The sequence below is a fragment of the Pyrgilauda ruficollis genome, unplaced genomic scaffold (genome assembly GCF_017590135.1).
Source record: "Pyrgilauda ruficollis isolate IOZ18807 unplaced genomic scaffold, ASM1759013v1 scaffold37, whole genome shotgun sequence".
In the NCBI taxonomy this organism is placed as follows: domain Eukaryota; kingdom Metazoa; phylum Chordata; class Aves; order Passeriformes; family Passeridae; genus Pyrgilauda; species Pyrgilauda ruficollis.
The window spans coordinates 4,895,945-4,917,466 of record NW_024525156.1 but is presented as its reverse complement, the minus strand read 5'-3'; the positions used below and the strand labels follow the sequence as shown (position 1 = coordinate 4,917,466).

General features: G+C 39.6%; 1 protein-coding gene across 1 annotated transcript in view; it reads right to left on the bottom strand.

The window, feature by feature from the left end:
• The window catches only part of ADCY2 (adenylate cyclase 2), a 205,370-nt gene that overhangs the window by 167,206 nt on the left and 16,642 nt on the right, over positions 1 to 21,522 (bottom strand). The window contains exon 2 of the mRNA XM_041475879.1: positions 17,020 to 17,217. Within this exon, the coding sequence (XP_041331813.1) occupies positions 17,020 to 17,217 (198 nt within the window). The remainder of the gene's footprint in view (positions 1 to 17,019; positions 17,218 to 21,522) is intronic.

Genomic DNA, 21,522 nt, shown 5'->3' with positions numbered 1-21,522 from the left:
TGTTTGAGGGTTGGTGTTCATTTTCTCCTAAAGCAAACACTATTGAATTTCTGACAAACTTTAGAACCTATGTATGATTGAATTCTGATGAATTCTGTGATGTAGCTTTTGCTTAAAAACTGTACAACAGAAATCTCTCTCTGGCGTGAGGCTTCCAATAGAACTGAGTAGCTAAAGGGCAATTGCAGATCCTCAACTTTCAATATCACCTCAAGCAACAATTATTATGATAAGGGGAACGAAGAATTCCTCCAACCTCCTAAGATCAAAATGGAATAAGAATGGAATATCCCTAGGCAAAGAAAACAGGCTGGGGATATTAAAGATATCTGGCATTAGACAAAAGATATCTTTGACTCTTTTGACAACTTTCCAGATATCTAGAAACTATCCAGACATTACACACCTATATAGATAGATATTTTGAATTTGACAAAATGTAGTTGCACCTGAAAGAGGCTGTAAGGAATTGGGACAAAACAATGGGAAGATGTGATGCTAATCCATCATGCTTGTAGTGACAGAGGGAGCAGCAAACACAACTGGGAAATACAGAAAAAGCAATATCCTTCACTATACGAGACACAGCTTATGGACAGAAGAAAATTCTGTGACACACAGAGTACTCCCTGTGTTTCAGGTTGATAGCTACTTTAGAATTACTGAAAGCTGTGATGTATTTCTTTTTCTTACACTATTTTAAAATTTTTTAAAGGGACAATACATAATTTAAAGTTGCACAGAACGAGGCCAGATGTATGCACCCCAATATGTATATAGCTATGAAACCAAAACATGAGTGTTCACTCTTTATTCTTCATCAGCTGAACTCCTGACAAATCCAGAACAAGGGTTTCCAAACAGCAAATGGCACATAAACATTCCAGGATCCTAGAGCTGCTGCTGCTGTTGCCAGATGAAGCATTCAGGCAGGAATGCTTTACAAACCCTGATCCAGAGCTGTTTAAACTCTTTTCTATAAGCTACAAATAGACACTCAGACTGGTATCTGAAACAGCAACTGTTTTCCTCCTGCACCTTCTGACCCTGTCACTTCTGCAGCGATTCAGCCAATGTTACATAAGGCAGCACAGCAGAAAGATTCTCTCCTAGGCATTAATTCTTTCACATGGGTAAATCAACTAAACAGACATAACTGAAAAACATGTGAAATTAATTACTTTAGTTTACATTACATTGATTTCACAGCAGAATAACTATTAGGATGTTTCCAGATTGATTCCTGATGTGCTATCTTGATAGTAGTTCCTGGACTGGATTTAGATTGCTTCAGTGATGAAAATGAGAATTCAGAAGTACTCAAATGAACATTTAGAAACAGTAAAGCGGGGGACAGTGGGTGGAGGAAGATCTGAATATGTTCCTGCTTCATCCCATTTATCCTGCAGTGCTGGTGTAGCTCTTTGAAGTGTCAGTATGGGGGAAGAAACTGCATTACCCAAATACCATTTACATAATCATTTTCTTCATATCTAAAGAAGACATTTCTCTCTGTTGTTACGTTAACTTGTTTCTTGTAATCATACACCTCTGACAATAAACACAAAATTTATGCTAATTTCCTCCATCATTCCTACTTCAAAAAAAGAGAACACCTCTAGCAGAGCAAGTATTATCTTTATATTGCACTGACAGGAAAACCGTATATTAACTGGCAATTCATTATTTTGCTTCCATCTGCCCTTGAGAAGAGACAAATCTCTAACTAGTATTTACAGTTCTGACGCCTCAGAGAGGGAGAGATGCTCAGAGGCATCTGACAGGAGCAGTGGGTTTGCCTTCTGCTCCAAACCTGTATGTGTTATTCCATGCATAAGGTTACTTCTCTGTTTTTTTGTCATATCTATCCACTGTCACATGACGGAAGATAAACAAATTGAGTGCTTCCATACTGAGCAGGGATTTGATACTATCCTTATATTCACCAACACCATAATGGAGGTTTCATGGCTTTTTTTAGATGTCAATGTCATAGCCTGGATTCTTTGAGGGAAACCTTCAACACAACCACAACTAGGTAGAACTACCTTCTGTGGGTTGCTGCACGTGTCAGTGCCCACATTCTGAGCACTTCACCAACTAGCAGTTGGTGAGCTAACTGAGCATTTCTCCACTAGCAGCGAGAACTGATCAGTGCTGGTGAGAGACGCAGAAAAAACAGTCCCAGAAACGTGTGTTTTTCTCCCACTGTAATATCTTTAGACTGAACAGCTGCTGCTATTTTAAGATTTCCTCTGTAGGAGGAAATACAAACACCAGGATGCCCATTTCTGCTCTCTGCCATGCCCTGCAGACCCTTCCCCAAAAAGCCCCCAGGTCACCATGCAGGGCAGCTGGCAGCCCTCAGTGCTGCCATGAGCCAACACTGAGCAAACCAAACACTCCACACCGCTCGGGGCCGGTGCAGCCTGGACAAAGGGGCAAAGCAGAGAAGAACAGGTCTGTCTGCAGTGATTGCAGCCAAAATCCACTTCCACATATCCTCATTCAAAAAAGGTACCCCATTTCTTAGACCAGATAATTTTAATATTGCTGGTCTTCTTTTTTTTCATGGCACTGATAGCACAGGAGCTCATTGTCACAGAGTTGTTTTGGCTGGAAAAGACCTCAGAGATCAAGTCAAACCATTAGCCCAGTATGCTAAAATCCACCACTAAACCATGTCTCTAAGTGCCACATCTACATGTCTTTCAAATGCCTCCAAGGATGGTGATTCCATCACATCCCTCAAAAGCCTGTTCCAGTGCTTGACAATCCTCTTGCTGAAGAGATTTTTCCTGATATCCAACCTAACTCCCCCTGGTGCAACTTGAGGCCATTTCCCCTCTTGTCCCATCACTTGTTACTTGGAAGAAGAGACTGACCCCCACCACGTCTCAACCTCCTTTGAGCCAAAACCCATTGCATTCCTTCTGCCCACTTTGTCTCACACACCTATGGATCTCAGCTGAGCTGTCCTCCAGCCAACCATCCGCACAGCTGTGCACTGCACCAGCCACTGTGCTACCCGGTGTGCTGACTGCCATGTCCTGCTACTGAAGGTGAGCAATCACACCTGTGATAACCTGATCCAAATGGGAATGCTCCAATTTCTTTCTTGTCTCATCTCCTAGACTATTTGATTACTTTAGACAATACCAGGATCACATCTCTGATGCAGCTGCAAAGGCTTGTCCAGCTGGAGGAGCTGCCTGGGCCGGCTCCTGACCAGCAGACAGGCAGGCAAACAGTGACAATATCAGCTGTGCAACACCACTGCCAGTTTGTCAGCACTGCCCAAACACCTCCAGCACCACAGCGTCATTCCTCAGACTGTTTCACACCACCTCCACATGATCTTTGCCACTTCATCCTTTCTCCAGGCTTGCCACCTTGCATACTCTCCCAGGAAATCAACACCTGGCAGGAACACGCTCTCCACAGCATTACCTTGATCCATTTTGAAGTGGTCCTTGGAGGTTTGGTATTGTTATTGAACTGCAATAAAGTAGGATGTTGCCAAAACGCCACTGTGACAAGAAATCAATTCTGCCTTGCAAAGGTTCCCTGAAAAATCTGAGATGCAAATACTTCTGAAGGCCACTAATCCACAAATATGATCCATCAAGGAATTTTCAGTACTTCCAGTAAAATTACAGCTGTTGCTATAAGTACCTGAATTTGTTAAACCGTCACTTTTGACTATCAATATAGATAAAACAATACTTTTCAGCCATAAAACTCCTTCTTTTGCACAAACATACAAAAGATGCCACATAATGTAATTAATTAATGTAATGTAATTACTGCATGTTACCTGAAAAAGAGAGAGAAGAAAGAAAGAGAAGAAAGAGAATACTTTCTTCAGCTTCATAATCTGCAAGTAGTAAATTGATTCTCACATCAAAACACCTCAAGTGGGCAGCTGAAATACTAAGCACAGAATTTGACAGTTCTTGGCTTCTGAGACCAAGGGGGTTTTGTGTCCTCTTACTGTTTTTAAAGGGCAAAAATAAAAATATAAATAAATAAAACTTTTTTAAAAAATTTCCAATAGAGCATGCAATTTTCCAACATACATTATCTCTCTCAGATATCCAGTGTAATCAAAGGTGAACAAACATTACTGTTGATATATTTAATAACCAGTCATTTTTTTATTCATGCAAAAGCAATCTGTTGAAGGCTTCATCAGAAATCTGAATGAAGTTGGTAACAGACGGTATCTGTATCTCATTTGAAATGTAAATGAGTCATTCCTGTCTTTTAGGGAACTAGGATGGAGGAGACTCCTCTTCAGTCTTGTGGTTAAAATAACTTTTGACTCAGCCCACACTCAGTCAAATATCCCCTTTAATGATCCCTGCTTAGCATTGTTTTCATGATGACCTATTAAATAAATGGGTACATAATGCAGCCTCCAAAATTCAGCCAAAGTCAAATATCTGAAATAAAAATAAGCACATGGAATGCAAAACATAAAAAAATTACATACTAAGATTCCAAAATATCAAAAAAGGACAAAATAGGAGTGTGAGATGACTGTACAGAAGGGCTTTGAACTCTTGCCAGTCTTGAATGTTCAGAGGAGGGACCCGATGCTCCAGGAAAATCTCCTATTTGACTTCAGGCCCTGAAAACACTGGAATTGTTCCAACTGGTACCTCGGCTACCCTCCCTTCCTTTGGAGCAAGCTGAAAAGCCATTACCCCAGGTGTGAAGAGGCTCTGTAACCTCTGCCTATATTTATGCAAATACCTTCTGATAATCATGACAGAACATTTGCCCAAGCACAATGGATCAATGACTCCAAATAGTCTCAGCTGAGCTCTTCTGTGGTAGTTTGTCAATATTAAAGCTACTACACGTCAAAGTGGACAACAACAATACACTGTTTGGGAATTTCTAGCTAGAGCAGTCTAATTACAATCTTAAAACATTGTTCTCTCACTGCAAAAGGTTTGAACTGCAATGAAGACCCCAAGAACAATCTTACAGGATGCTTCTCTGTAGCTTTTAAGCCCATTTTTTGGACTGGGGACAGAATGTAGCTTTTCACTAGGAGACTGGATAGACAGACTGGATCAGAGATGCTGTTCTAGAAGAGATTTTGCTCTGGATACATTTGTGGAGAGAATCACAGTTCCACATGATGCTTGCACAATTTTGGGAGTTCCTGTACACTGTGATGCACATTGACACAGATTCTTCTGCTACATCTAAATTACCTCAAGTATCAGAGGCCGTGTCAATGTACTAACTAAAATTTTATAACCCAGTTCATGTACCGTGTCAACACAGTCCACTGTCACTGCTTCCCAAACCTCTGGAACCAGACAGAACTTCCCACCACAATATCACTAGGCAACAGATCAGGAAGAAGCTCTCACAAATCAGTGGTGATTAATACTGCATAATCAGTGGTCTTAATATTGCATAATTGGGGTATAGGAGTTGGGGTGTGTTGAAGGAGTGGGAGATTTGTGCTTTCCAGGAAAGGAAGTGGGAGCTCAGGAGCAGAGACATTTCTGGATAACGAGGACCTGGGTTTCTATGGGCTTGCTCAGGCACCAGTGTTATTGTGGTTTCTCACCCCAACAGATGCCATGAGCAGCCTCTCCCCTAACTCGGGACTTCAGTTGTGAAAAACATGTAGCCCTAAATATTAAAGTTTTGTAAAATTAATTTCAATCTTAAAAATTCTCCAATACCTCCAGTCAAAAAAACAATGATATAAGCAAAATGTCACCAGTCTGAGAACTGAACAATGAAAGTAGCAATATATTTAATTGTAAGAAGAAACCTAACTAGAATAATGTCTTAATTGCACAGACACAGCTATGACTATTTCACTACACAGCTACAGTTTAGTTCGTGGCTTCTTTTGGAGGACTTCAAGGATAAAATGAGCGCTTCAGTTTTAAACAACAAATGTTGGGAGTTCATCTTGCTGCTCTGTAGTTCAACAATGATTATTATACTTTGCACCTAAGGAAATACCGAGAAAGTCACTAAATCAAATAATGTTATATTTGTAAACTTTTTTCCTCCTTTTTTTTTTTTTTTTTTCTGAAATCTGAGTATAACAAAATGCGGAAAAGTAAACTGGGAGAAAAGCAAAAAACTTCACTTTTATTACCAGTAAAAGACCAAAGCCATAACGTTTTCAGCTACACATTTCATAAGAAAAATGTTTTTAGACAAGTACTTTTTGCCCAGCAATGTCTTTGCTTTAAAATATATTCCAAAATTGTGACAAGTTTAATGTATTACTTCATATTGCATGACTTCAACAACAGACTGTGCCTAAAAAGAATGACATTCCTATGCATACTCTGCATCAAAATCAATCTATTCAAAACACATCCCCTCTTGTTAGTGTTATTTTTTTTAAACACCTGGGGAGCTATATTAATATTAGTATGTCAAGTGTTAAATTGTATTTAAATATACATAAGATAAATTTTACTATGTAAAGGTCTTTATGGTGCAGCATATTCAAGAAGCAATTTCCATAACAGCAGAAACCTTACTAGAGTTGTATGTTTTAGTAAGATACAGCAGCCTGAAATACACAATCCTGATGACCTTCAATACTTCAAAATCATTCCAGTTTTTATAGCTCCTGTTGTTTGCCATCCCATTTCTATCCACTGCCACTGAGCATACAAATGGCAAGAGTTGAAAGTCTATTTTCTGTACAAACAACATGTGCACTGCTTCATGCCTACTCAGCCGGGGATTTCATTTACCTTCTGCTTACCAACCTACCCCTACCTAAGGACTCGACTTCCTTCAGTTTTAACACAACCCTTCTCCACCTTTCCCTTCTGCCATTTTCCATCCATGCTGATGGCCAGGAACCATCTGTTGTCCAGGGCGGTGTGACCAACTTTCACAGCTCCCAGAGAGAAGGAAAACACCAGAGAATCATAAAAAAACACCTTTAAAAAACCAATAGGTACCACTTTCACACGAGCCATTCCTTTGTTTGCATGCCCAGCTCTCCACACTGCACAATCAGAGGTGCTCAGCTATTATCACATTTCTAGGTGGCTTTGTCCCAACATTTCTGCTGCATCCGATGCTCAGCCCATGCACACCAAACAGCCCACGGGCACAGGTCTCATCCCACAGAAACAGCTCCTGAGAGACACAGACACAGTGGTGGTGGGATCTGTCCTGATTTCAGTCCTCTCCCACTCTCCCTAAGACTGCAGCCATCCTGAACAAAGTGCTACACCTGGCCTGACAATCTCACTTTTGACAAAACAGGTAAAAAAAGGCCAAACACCACGCAAGAGAGCCCTCGTGTAAGATTTGCAACAAAATAGCAAAAGTACTGAAAACTGAAACCTGGCATTTTACTAAGTATCCCTTTTTTTTTATAAATTTGTAAGATATGTGGTTGCTCAGCATGGTAAATTAAAGAGAATACAAACACTGCAAGAGCACAAGAGGCAGAGTTTTGTTCTACATTTCTACATCATGTGAAATCACTACTATGTGATCAAAACCACCAGCTAAATAATGCATCACAGAAGCTGAACAAATTCTGTGGATCCAGAAAGATTTTTCTTTTGTAGCTTCAGTGGCCACACGACCCTGAAATATTTTAAACACCATTCCTGGAATGTTCACATGGCTTGAGAGAAGTAATACCTACTGAAATGTAATGAAAACTAAACAAGGAGAGATGAGGAGAAAAGAAATTTAGGGGTTCTAAAGCACAGATTCCCTTGCTAGCCTCTCTGGAGAAACATGTCCTATCTGCCCACATCATCAATGAGCATGGAATTCTTGGGCTAATCTAGAGGAAATCATAGTATAGAAAGAAGTATGACTGACACATTATAACGTGATTTATAATGCACTTTTCTGCATTTAGGACTTTGTCATCAATCAAGATTTCTTTCCAGTCTCCATCTGACCAAGGAAACATGACTTTTCTCAATTGTTTTTGCACACCAAGCCAACATTTTAATGGAATTCAATATACAAATAATATCATTCACACCACATACTTTCCTTCTCTTGTCAATATCCTGGGTCATCCAGTAGACCTGGCAGTTTATCTACATCAGACCTAACAAAGACCCAAAATTGTAACTGATATTATTAAATAAGTTTCTAACTGGTGATAAAATTCAGGTTAGTGAAAACAAAAGGCATCCATATCTACCTAACAAAGACCATTGTCTCCTCTGTGTGAAAGCCATTTAAGGCATCAATTTATATTTGTTTGTACAGGTGTGTAAGCAATATGTACACGTTGTTAGGAACTGGCATTAGATAACATGTGCAGTCAAAATGGATAATCAGAGTGTGACATGGGAAAAAAAGACAATCAAATCTCTGCTTCATTTAATAGCAATTAAATACTTTTTTGTTTTAGCTCTTTTTGGAAAGTAGAACTTTTTAGGCATATGTATGTTAAATATGTTTTATTTAGATGTTCACATTTTTTACATGACAGGCTTTTGAATCCACCTCCTTCATAACTTTACATTATTTGAAAAAAAAATTGGATGATTAAGGCTAACAACAACATAATAAAGAAAAATGCATACAGTAGTTACTATCACATTTACTTAGGATCAGTTCAGTCAAAATTACAAAAATATAAAAAATTACAGAATCTGGAAGATAAAGCTATAATACTTTGCTTGCTTATATTACCAAAACAAGGGGGAAAAAAGCCTTGCCACAAAGATTATTTTTTTTCTTTCCTTTTTTGGGGGGGTGGCAGGGGGGCAAAACTGCAAGTGTAGTCAAGGGAAATATAACAGAATTCAAACTGAGCCCTCAGATATACTTGCAACACTATCACTGTCATAATGATGCCTAAAAATTGTTATCTATGAAAACTCATCCATATCAAATGAGGCAAGAAATATTTTTAAGAAGACTACAGCTGGTTGTAAGGCAAAAAAAATACAGAGTGGTAACAAATAATAGATTTCGCAAAGGCTGTCTTCATTAGTAAGTGAACTCTTCGGAGGTTCTATCCCACATTTGCCCTAAACCCAGTCAGCATCCTAACAAGGGAAACGGAAAGGATTTCACAGACAGCATACTACAAACTGCAGGGATATGGGGAAGAATTCTCTTAGCTGCTACCTAGACTAAAAGAGAAGTGATCCTCTGACATTCCAAATACTCAGGTTCATTTATTTAGCACCACAGTTGTGCCTAACACTTAATAAAATCTGCAGAAAGAGGGAACATCCCCAAACAACTAAACTGATGTCTTCTTATGCAGCTTGTAGGAAATATTTTCACCATCTATTTTATTATTTCTTTGTTCAATAGCTCACCAGCTGAATTTTTACAGCACTAGAAAACTGAAATCAGATTTGAGATAAAAGGCAAAAAATTGACCAAAGGTCAGGCTCTATGATGATACGCCCTTCCAGCACCCAATTCAGAAAAATAAAAACATACAATATTCTGTGCAATGGCCAAATAAAGGTACAAGCCTTTCCACAGCATGCAGGCATGCAAGGTCTATCAGCTTAAACCAACAAACTAATGCAGTACCATGCCAAAACCTTTCCTCCTGGAAGTCAGGCAAGCTGTTAGATTTCTGAGTAAAATACAATTCCAATGAATGACATTTGCATGACTTCCTAAATTAAACCTGCTAGCAAGAAGTATTGGATAGCTGCTTTAATGATTCTCTGGTAACTCCATCACACAAGTAATTGTTAACTATATGTGTACTATGAAATTATTAAATGTTTATTTCCTGATGTCAAATCAATTATTAAGCACATAAGAAGTCATATGAAGGGTTTAAATTATTCACTTCCATTTATCACTTGGTCTTTCAACTTCAGCAACATCAGAAGAATATGATGATATTTAAAATGAGCATTGCTTATTTTCAGTACTTTCTGAAACATTAATATTCTTATTGATAAATGTTGTTTCCCACCAGAGAGAAAAATCTTGCCACATTCAGTTTGTGCATATTTATCTGAGTCTTACTTTTCTGTTGTACATCAATATGTACATTTGCCTTGGAAGAGTTCATTCACATGACTTGCACTGCAATTATCACACTTCATGTAAACTATGCAATAATCTTGATGAAAACTACAATCAGCTCAGCCTTTGTACTTAATTGTCCCCTCCAAGATGAAAAACACACTTCAAGAAATGGAGTCAAGGAAAAAAGAATTTCATAAGGTTAATTCGGTAAGTTCCAGGACACATCCAGTCCCTTCCACTTTATATTACATCAAACCTCTCTCAGAAATGCTATAATGAATGCCTAAAGAGATCAGAAATAGATCAAAATTATTATCCCCTGATGTTTTAAGTTCTGGGACTACTTCTCCAGAACACCGGAAGGATAAAAGATATTTAGATAGCAAAAAGCCATGAACTTTTGAAATCCAGAAAATGCATCTCTTTAGCCTTTAGATGGACTTCACGCACAGGTCAAAGGAAATTGTCATTTAAAACATCTCAGTAGTTTCTCTATGTTCTGTGGTCCATAAAAATAAAGAACTAAAAGGATGCTCCTGAACCACTGAAGTCCATTCTCTTTGAATCAAGACACTGACTGACTCTCAGCTAAGGACAGCATCCCACTGCAACTGGTAAAACTAATTCATTATTTTAATCTTTATTATCCTGAGTATATTAACCTCCACAAACCAAGTGCCCCAATGGCAACGGGATAAATTCTAATTTTCAGATTAATTTTCATTACTGGCCAGATGATTTTTATTTTTGTTTGGGTGTAGGTGTATTTGTCACTAATTCCTTTGTCTTCTGTAGCTTCTCCTCAAATCTGATGTCTGCAGCCATGGACTATCTGTAGATGGCAGTCACACAACTCTCAGCATTCTTCTCCTCTGCAGATCTACACCCAAGTCAAGCTCTCCTCACCTCTCACAAAACCCGCCTTTCTCCTGGTGATCTTTCACATAAAGGTGACTAGAAGTTTACATAGTCATCCAGGCAAGGATTCATCTTTAGCTGGATACGCTGCCATCATAAACCAGTCTTTTCTGGACACATGTCCAAATGACCCAGTGATCAGCTAATGCTTCCTCTCTTCATTCTGTTTGTCCTTGCTTCTTTTTCTACTGACAAACTCAGTCTATAGCTGTAACTTCTGCTGTTAGTCCCCAAATGCAGGCACCTTATATTTCCTATTATTAAATTTCATCTAGCTGCTATTACTGCAGTCCTCAAGGTCAAGCTTTTCTTCCCCATAACACAGTGATCTTTTGCTGTATTAGGAATCCTTGAACTGGGTCATCAACAAATTTCATTATAGCAGTGACATTCAGTCACCCCTTCACAAGTAAAAAGCACTAATAAAGGGAAACATTCTCCAGAGAGCTCTCTGAGAAATCCAGACAGAAATATTCCTCCTGCCTGACACCCTCTAAAGTCACACTACCTGCCATCTCCCCTCACCTACATGTGCAGTTACTTTAATAATGGTCATCTCCTTTAGCAGGGCTTCTAGCATCCTGTTTGGAACAAAAATTGATTTTTGTTTCTTTCAAATATACATTCCCTATTTAATACAGTTATCAGTTCTTTCTTCACTGCTCTCATCATGCACTGCTATGACACAGCAAAGGTTAACAATGGCACGTTGGTTATGCCAACCAGCATTCCAGGGATCACACACTATTGTATTATATTAATCTACTGTATTACTGATTTTAGTAACTGGCAGATGTGTCTAAGAGTTCATCTTTTTCCTGTCTTCTATATGATATAACCATACCAGACTTGATAAAACCACTTAAATACACTGCTATTAAGTCTCTGACTTTATATATCATAAAAAAATCATTAAGATAAAAATCATTTGTTCACTTTCCAAGATTATAACTGAAAATATGGCATATACTGGTGGATTGGGGGGTTCTTGTTTTTCTATCACACCTATTCCTAAAGCAGAGTATCATCTGCTTGGCAGTATCTTTTCCTTTTATACAACCCTTCTGGTTTTCTTCAGGTCCTTTTTCAGGTGAATATTCACCTAGAAGGTACTGAACCATGCTCCTACAAGATTTGGTTCCTTGTTCAGGATACTCATTCCTGAGACTCTTGAACTTTAAAAAAAATCAAGTCTCCACCACACTCCAGCTCCTGAACAAGTGGTATAGCATCAATTCATCCTCACTTTCCTGTGCTGCAGGGAAAGCTGACACTGGCTTTCCTCAAATATCTAACAATATTTTTTTTACATACTGCTTAACTACAAAACATGTTACTGATAGTTTAGGGCAGGGCTGACTTTAGATAAGGCAAGGTGTGGAAATCAGACCCAATGTAATTCACACAAAGTCTTCCCTTTCTGCACACTCACTGTTTCACCAAATTGCCGAATACAGGAGCTGATTACCACAAGCACAGAAACTTTGTGTAGGCACTCACCCCTCAGCACACAACAGATTTAGCCCAGGGGCTAAGACAGTATCAAAAAAAAAAAGATAATTATAAGTACTAGGGCATAAAATTTTGCCCACACTTCTTAAGCCAGGACTGCCCCAAGGCCCAAATCAAACCATTCTATATTAATGGATTAAAAGAAAACACAGAAGTATTTTAAATTCAGCTCAAAAAGTAGAATTTAAGCTAAAATAATCCAATATATATTCTAAGCACATCACTCCGGATATTTTTTTAAAACTATAAGTGTCAAATTCCGCTTGAAGTAATTTCTGTGCCGTAACTGAATACAGAGAAGGAGGAACACATCTGGTGCCTGCACTGTGCAAACATATTTATGATTAAATAGAATTGAATACCAAAATCCTGCAATGATAGAATTCATTAGACTAGTACAATGCTGCATAATTACTCTTTTTTTATATCATCCACTGCATGCTTTAAGAGCTCTTTTTACCCACTGATATCAATGTGCTATGTCATATTTACATACACCCCATATAAAAGGTTGAGGAAGTATTAGACATGTCAGAGGGTGACACAGAAAGGCAACTGTTGTACAATAACCACACTGTCCGCAAAACAAGAGAAAACTAATTTAAATTCATTCCCCAGCAGGAAACTCTACAGACAGGTACTGGATTTACATTTTGAAAGGAAGGGTGCTTCATATTATAGTAAGGAAGAGTTCTAACCTAACAAAATCAGTCCGTCACTCCTTTCTACCAGCACTCCTTGCTCAGCCTGCCTGCCTTGCATTACTGGCCCTCCACCAACAAACCATCCACAGAATTCCTCATGGACCTTGCTAAGCAGGCATCGCCCTTGGGTCTTTCCTCACTGAAAACATCTTCACACATTACTGCTCACACGTTAGATGTGTGAGCAGGTAATGGCTCTCTCTGAGCCCCAGCATGACTATCTTTGCTCTACTCCTTTCCTACCAACCCAGGTGTCTCATGACTCCTAGCAGGCAGCCCAGTCTCCCTCCTGGCTCATGCAAACTGCAGCACATGAAGGCCAGGATCCAATTTCCCCAAGCCACCAAGGAAAGCCAGGGGCTCCAATGCCACAAAAACTTGGGCTGACACCAATAAAGGAGGGTTGCCACACTTCTTTAAAAAAATTGTCAGGTACCACAGACTTTTGCCATCACTGTTTCAATTCTTTTTATGTTAAGCGGGCCACTGTCTCCCTAAGGCCCGCTCCATCTCCCTCTCAGCGTACTCCCCGTTCTTCATTGTTGACACAGAGGAGTAAGGGAGTTTGAACTAACTAAAGAGGTAAGCTAGCTACTAAGGCTGATGGTGCAAATGTGCTGGCTGCTCTCCCAGATGGGTTAGGGATGATGCCCAGGCAGCCCAGTGACAATAACAGCCTTTGGATCAGGCTCAGCAGGCAATTACGGAGCCAGCATGGAGCTGGCAGATTGGCACAAGGGAGAAAGTAACTGTCCACAGCCACACTGCCCTCCCCTTCAAACAGCAGCCAGACACCCACCTGGTAAGAGTTTTCTCCAAAGCTGTACCTGCAACCAAAGAAGAGTCAAGGAAATGGAGACTGAAAAACGCAGTCTGCAGGGACAGCAAAAAGACAGCTGAAACCAATTGCTATTTGCACTTATTTCACATCAGCCTACACGTTTCTAATAAAAAAAACAAAACAACGGCCCTGACCAACCACTTCATTTCCAGCCCTCTACTAATTGTGGGTTATTTGAGCTATGTGCCTGCAGGCTAAGGGAGAACTGCTCTGCATTAAATATATATTGAGTTCCTAATGAAAATAATCTCTCTCAAATTGTATGTTTATTGTAAACAAAAGCTGTAAAAGTTCACACATCAGGTTCCTTAAGACAACAGAGAAACACTACATTGAGCAATTGCAAACAGCCAAAAGGCACAAGAAAATCATTAAACCAAAATTTAAAAGATGCAAGGGTGTCAGTCAATGGGCTGTCCACAAGTGGCACGATAACATGCTCTGCCTAGTAACTGTGGTATGAGGAAAATCTAACTTTCAATAGTGACTAGTACAATTAAGAAATGCCATATTCTTAACAAGCTTAAGATTCAGGGGACATGAAAGTTATGACATTTTTAAACTCTTCTGGACCAGAACAGAAGTTAGGCTGCAATTTGAAGTAAATTAAAAGTAAATTAAAGTAAATCTATATAAACATGAAGTAAATTAATATAAAGTACTTGTTTAGTAAGTAACTGTGCATGAACTGACTCTTTTGTTTTCATCATTTTCTAATTAGTTAATGTTGACAGAGATATATTTGAAACCTAACTAATTTATTTACATCGTGTCTCCTTTCTTTCATCAAAAGCATAAAGGAATCACAAAACCACTTCAATATGCCAAGCAAAATGGTTTAGAGGTTCACAAAATGTAAAATTTCACCAAAGAACCTGTCAATGATCACTGAGGAAGGATTTTTCAAATTTGGTTTCACATATAGGAGATAATACCAGTTATGGACCTACATATTCCCAATGCAGAGCAAACAAAACACCAGCATTACAGGAGTACAAGGCAGTATTTTACTGATCACAGCTTTTTCAAATGTTTGAAAACATCAAACCTTCAGTCAGTCTTTTGTGTAAAGTGTCAAATTCCCAGAAAGATTCCCATATTCCACAGTTTACTCTTAACTGACACTAGGAAAAAGTACTCCTACGAAAGCAGTCCACAAAACCGCACTGCTTTTCAAAGGAGAAAAAAAAAAAGCAGGTTTGGGGGAAGTGAAGGATTCTATTACAAGGAGCCTCGCGACCTTGGACTCTCAGCAGTGGCCAGGGGCTACTCTCCAGCCAGATGCCAAAGACATCAGCCGCCGGGTGCCGGCATTCTGGAAAAGCCCTGCCCGCTCTCAGCTGGAGCCCGCAAAGCACTCGGCAAGGCGGCTGCCTGGAGCTGGCTGCTGCTGGCAGAGCAAGAGAAGCAGCTCCGTCCCAAATATCCTTTTCTCCAAGCAGCTCCTGCACGCAAAGCAAAGAGAAGACTCAATATCAGAGGACTTGTGCCCTGGCAACCTACAGGAAGACAATGCCTTTCCCAGAGCTCTACAGTCATTCCTCTGTCACAGGGCCAGGCACATCCCTTGCATGCTGTGGGAATGCCTGCTTTTTTCCTAAGAGGAAAGCAAGGCAGGACAAATCACCACAGGCTAAACACAACGTCGGGACTGAGACATCAGTATCCCTCTTAGAATCTCTTTCAGTCCATGTGCTACTGAAAATCATTATCCTAGCTTTCAAATACCAAAACTAAATTTAGCATCATCTACAATGAATTAATAATATGACTAACTAAATATTTGCATCTAAGATTGAAAGTCTGAAATATTCCAGCATGACATGACACAAATGCCAGTGAAAACAAATGAAAAAAGTAAGACCTTGTGAATTACCTAGATGAAATATCACAAAGACAGAAGCATTCCCTGGGTGAAATCCATATCTAAAGAAAAGTATTTAAGGTTCAGAGTTTTTATTACATGCAAATGTGACCTGGTTTGGTAGTTTAAACATTTGAAAAGATATAAAACCTAAAAAAAACCCAAACCAGGTAGGAGGTTTCTTAGATAATTAATCCCAGAACTTTCCAAGAAAATGAAAATATAAAGTCGCCCACAAAGGAAAGGGCTCCAAAAGTATTACCAACATGCACAAACAATTTTAAACATTTATATTTAAGAGTTTAAAGGAACTACTTAGAGTTCAGTGTTTGCCCAAGTCTCTGCAAGATCTGAATAAAAAGTCAGAGAAGTTATTCCAAGTCTGTCTCAAGGACCTAGAGGGCATTCTGGAGAGAGTAACACAATTTAAAGGTCAAACTCATAGAATCAGCATGAAATCTGCAGAAGACATATTTATATGTTTAAAAGACTTTTTCCATCCTTTGAAGAGTTATAAAAATATTATATGAGCCATATTCCCATGCAGAGCGGTTTGGAGAAAAGAAAATAATGTGACAGAACTCAAAAGAATCGATCAGCCACAGCACTGGATATTGCACATCATTTATTGATGTTTCAAAAGTGCTGCTATTAGGCTGCAATTATATTTTGCTTTTTCTTCATTACAAAATTTTAAAAATGTGAAGGGTACTTCACTTCTTCTCTACTCATCCATTTTTCTAGACAAGTAAGGAGACTCCCAGTCCATTTACTCATGCGTTGCTAGAGAACACATTGTAGACCACAGAAAAGCCTACACTGAGACCTCAAGCATTTTAAACTGGAAAAGATAGCAATAAGCAGTGTTGAACAAAACTAGCATTTCTGCCATGTTAACTGGTCACTAGAATCAAATATTCACTCTACAAGGAAGCTGGTGATTGGAATCAAGTATTCATTATTAAAGGAGCTTAAAAATAACAGAAAAATCCTTCTAATATTTCCTATTGTATTTTAAGTATGCACATCTCTGGTATTTATAAAAAAGATGGAGGGAGTCTCAGCATGCAGCCACTTAGTCACAAAAACATTTTGTGAGATGTCCCACAAAAACGAACGTGAATGCTTTTGTACAGAATGGTTCTTGGAAATCTACCCAGTGGAAATAAAATTAATGACAGTCTTACCTGGTCCCAGGGACAGATGATTCCTCCAAAACACATAAAGAGATATCCCATGGCAACAAGACATACCCAGACCACCAGAGAAAATATACGAAGCAGCTTCTTAAAGACAGGTTCTACGCAGACAAGGATAAATATAGCAAAAAAAATTGCTAGGGCTGTTGGAACAGTTATTAAAAATGCCACGTGGTCTTCAACTTCCTGAAAACAGAGGAAAATAAAAAGGAAGTTAAAAACAAACGTACTTAAAGGTCAGATATCAATAACATACTCTAAACTTATTGAACATGAAGACAGCAGAAAGACCCAACTTTAACTCTAAAATGAGTTAAATCAAAATAGGATTTCTTCCATGGTAAGAAGCTGTTCTGCGGCGCATCAACCTTGTAACTACTACTGTAACTATTAACCACAATAGCACAACACTTCTTTTACTACTCTGAGTAGCAGCAGGCTGTGAGGAGTGTGTGCAGCAGGAGCGGGGCTGAGTTGGAAAGCTGGTTCCAAGCTCAGTCTGCAGTGGACCCACAGCCCATGGCCAACCATCCAACAGCTCCGCTGCCAGCACACACAGAACACGGAGGGGCGGAACGCAGAACAGAAGCTTGCAAGAGCATGAATCTACAGGAAACAGAAACTTCCCCCGAAGCTGGCATGACCCTGCAGAACCTCTTCTCTGCTCTGCAGACTGAAAAGACCCATCCCATCAGGAGAGGTGCTGGAGCTGAGCCAGGCAGCCCCATCTGCTCTGTAACACAATCACAAGAACGTGATGGTGACAGCAGCAGGGGACCTCTGGTGAGAGGCACACGGGTCTGCCTCTGACACGCTCCTGAGAGCTCTGCTCTTACGGGGGGCTCATAGCAGGGATTGCACCAAGAGACTCCCAAGCCTCACAGAGCCCACTACTGCCCACTGCTGTAGTTTCACAAGGGAACCAGTGGCACAGCCAGGAACACTCTGCACAACACCAAGATGGATTGCAGAGGGTGATGGTAAGGCACTCTGGAATGCAAGACGTTTTTTCACCAGTCCTCACAAAAATAAAGTTCCCAGGGGAACAGAACCTCAATTCATTCCACTCCAAGTTTGATGCCAATATCAGAGATGCTCTGAGTCTGAAAGGGGATTGCAAGCTGGCAGGAAAAGGAATTCCAGCCACTCTAGCCAGTATGTTGGCATTGGGGGCATGGGCAGTAAACAAGAGCTGTTCACCTAGGACCTTGTCACACAGGTGTGGTGGGATGGCTCCATTGACTGGAGTGTTGGAATGGACGGATACTGGCTCTTCAGGAAGGAGAGGAGAGGGGAGACAAGGAGAGGGTGTTTCCCTCTATGTCAATGACCAGTAAGAATGCATGGAGCATCCCCTGCCGAGCGATGGATGATGAGCTGAGAGCCTACAGGCTGGGTTAAAGGGAGAGGAGAGATAGGCAACACTACAGTGGGGGTCTGCTACAGGTCCTCCAACCAGGAACACTGAGAAGATGAGGCCCTCTCTAGACGGACAGGAACAGTGTTCACAAGTCCTGGTCCTCATGAGGAGCTTCAGCCACCCCAGCACCTGTGGAAGGGGCAGCAAAGTAGGGCATGAGCAATCCAGGCAGTTCCTGGAACACGCTGATGATAATTCCCTTCTCCAAGTGATACAGGACTGTGGTAGATACCCTATGTGCAGAGACACGAATCTTGACTCCATGTTTCAGAAGGCTGGTTTATTATATTATGATATGTATTATATTAAAATGATACATTAAAACTATACTAAAAGAATAGAGAGAACAGGATTCATCAGAAGGCTAGAAAGGACAGGAATGGAATGCAATAACAAAGGCTCCTGACTCCCCGAGAGTCCGATGCAGCTGCATCTGTGATTGGCCATTAATTAGAAACAACCAACATGCCCCAATCACAGATGCACCTGTTGCATTCCACAGCAGCAGATAGTTATTGTTTGCATTTCTTTCCTGAGGCCCTCAGCTCCTCAGGAGGGAAAAATATCATGGTGACACAGGACAGGTTGGGTGGGGCTTTGAGCAGCGTTTTTTAGTGGAAGGTGTGCCTGCCCATGGCAGGAGGGTTGGCATAGGTGATCTTCAAGGTCCCTTCTAACCCAAAGCACTCTATGATTTAATATTATTTGAAGCAAGTTGAGAAAACTGTAAACCACCCTGAATAATGCAGCTGTCAAAATGCCTCACAAATCAACTACGTCCATAGCTCTATAAAAGCCTTTTTGACAGTGATAATTGAAAGGTGCTACATGTTTTGATTCTGCTTAAAGTATTTATCTAGAAGTACAGACTCTAGATTACATATATACATTTTCTCCTAGCAACTGCTTACTTTGAAATGTACAAACAACACTCAAAGCAAGGACTAGAATATAATGTGAAGTAAGATTCAGAATATTCAATATTTAAATTTATATACAGACCTTACTTGGAAGCTACTACACTAACATCTTTAAATGATCTAATGATGGGTGCATTAAAAAAAATAAATATTTGCTTTTTTATTGCTGTACATGCTCAAAAGTATGCCTGGTTGAAATACAACAGCGCTATATCAAAGTACAGGATCTTTAGTCATTCCCCAGCTGTTCTGAATTCTAACAGCCTCATTTGCAGCAACAAGGATTCCCCAAAAGCAGGCTCCAAATGCTGCTGCTGCAACAGTAACCACAGACTTCATGCAGAAAAGCCTCAGATTCATTTTTCATGGTGAAATCTTCAAGAGAATCTGAAAGTACTTATTTGATGATTTGTAAGACATCTAAGCACAAAGAAGCATTTCTTTTTCCCTTATCTGTAGTTGCTTCCTTAGTGCCCTGTTAAATCTTGTTTATTGACGGGTTTTCAACTTAAATACATAACATTTTACTTAAAAGTATCTTAATATTACTTTTTTTCCTTTCTTATGTATAATGTATTTTCTTCAATTAAATCAAAACTAAAAATTTGTAAACCAATTTGTAAATTTACAAACATTTACAAATACCATCAGCAGGTGGGTTTTTTGGTGTTGTTTTGTTCGGGTTTTTTAGCCTGATCTAGTAAGTTTTACAGGTTGATATCTAGACACTTGCTGTAAAAATGTGGCCCCCTTCACTGTTCCCATTTCTTCCTTTTCCTTGCAGCCCTGCCTGTGTGTGCACTGCAGACAGTGACACCCAGCTGGCTCCCAGCTCCAGCTCAAGAGCACCCTGGCAGGCTGAAACCAAGGGAAATGCCACCATATACCCTGCCCTGCCTGGCAAAAATCAGCTCATCTTTCAACTCTTCTTATTTTTAATTCCCTTTTCAATTTATCAAGTCATACATTTAAGCAGTTTTTATTGCAACACTGACAATCACAGTATAAGCAAAAGTGTCAGGAAATTTTAAGTGGTGATGCTAACCCTGAAATGCAAACACTAAGCTTCCAAATATCAAATACACACGCGAAGGCTTTCAAGCTCTTGGGTAGTCACAGTGAAAACAAAATTATGGCCTCAAATTTAGGCATAGGGGTAAGTAACCGCAAGAGTACAGAGCTGCACAGTAAGACTAAAAATATAAAACCTACTTACTAGTAGGAAAAACTACTGATTTATATATCTAAATGTTGTGATTTTTGATCAATCCCATCTCAGAGACTTGTTTCAGTTAATTGATTTAGTAAGTGGCACAACCAATGTCAGCTCAGTTAACACCAAAAGCATTTAACTTCAACCAGGTGGGATTGCCAAACTCTTGTTGCAAGAGCCAGGTGTCACAGGCAACAGGACAACATCAACTTCCTTGCACCATCTGTCACACAGCCCAAGTCACAGCACCAAAGGAAACAACAACTCCTGGAGTAAGCCGAAACCGTGGAAAACCACATGTTTAAATGATGGAAAATTGGCATTTCAGTGATAAGGATCATGGTACAAACATACTAGTAAGAAAATCCAGATGCACTTCAACTGCATGCTCCTCCACACCACTAAAAAAGTAATAAAACTATTGTACTTTCTGGGAGGATTTGGCTTCATAACAGATCAACAATATTTAGATGTCTGTTTAGAGCACACGTATGCTCATGCAGCTACATATATTTATATGTATTCTATAATTAGATCAATCCATCAAAATGTTTGTTCCAAATTAACAGCTGCTCAATTTCCTTTTTTTATACATACACTGATCTCAACACTTAGCTGAACCATTTTGATCACTAAATCTAAAATTTTACTTCGGCTTTCTCTCCTTCTATGGTTGCCTACTACGCAAATTTACATTCTGATTTAAATGTAATCAAAAAAAAAAAAAATAGACCACACAATATCAGCTCCTGAGCACAGGTGACCTCCATGAGCTGACACAGGAAAACATCCTTCTGCTGTCACAAGCTACTTGCATCACACCATACCCTGTATTCTGAATTAAAATTGAAATTTAAAGGCAGAATAGTGTACACATTAGGCAATTTATAAAATATATGAGAAAATAAAACTTTATTATAATTTGTATCCTTTACAGA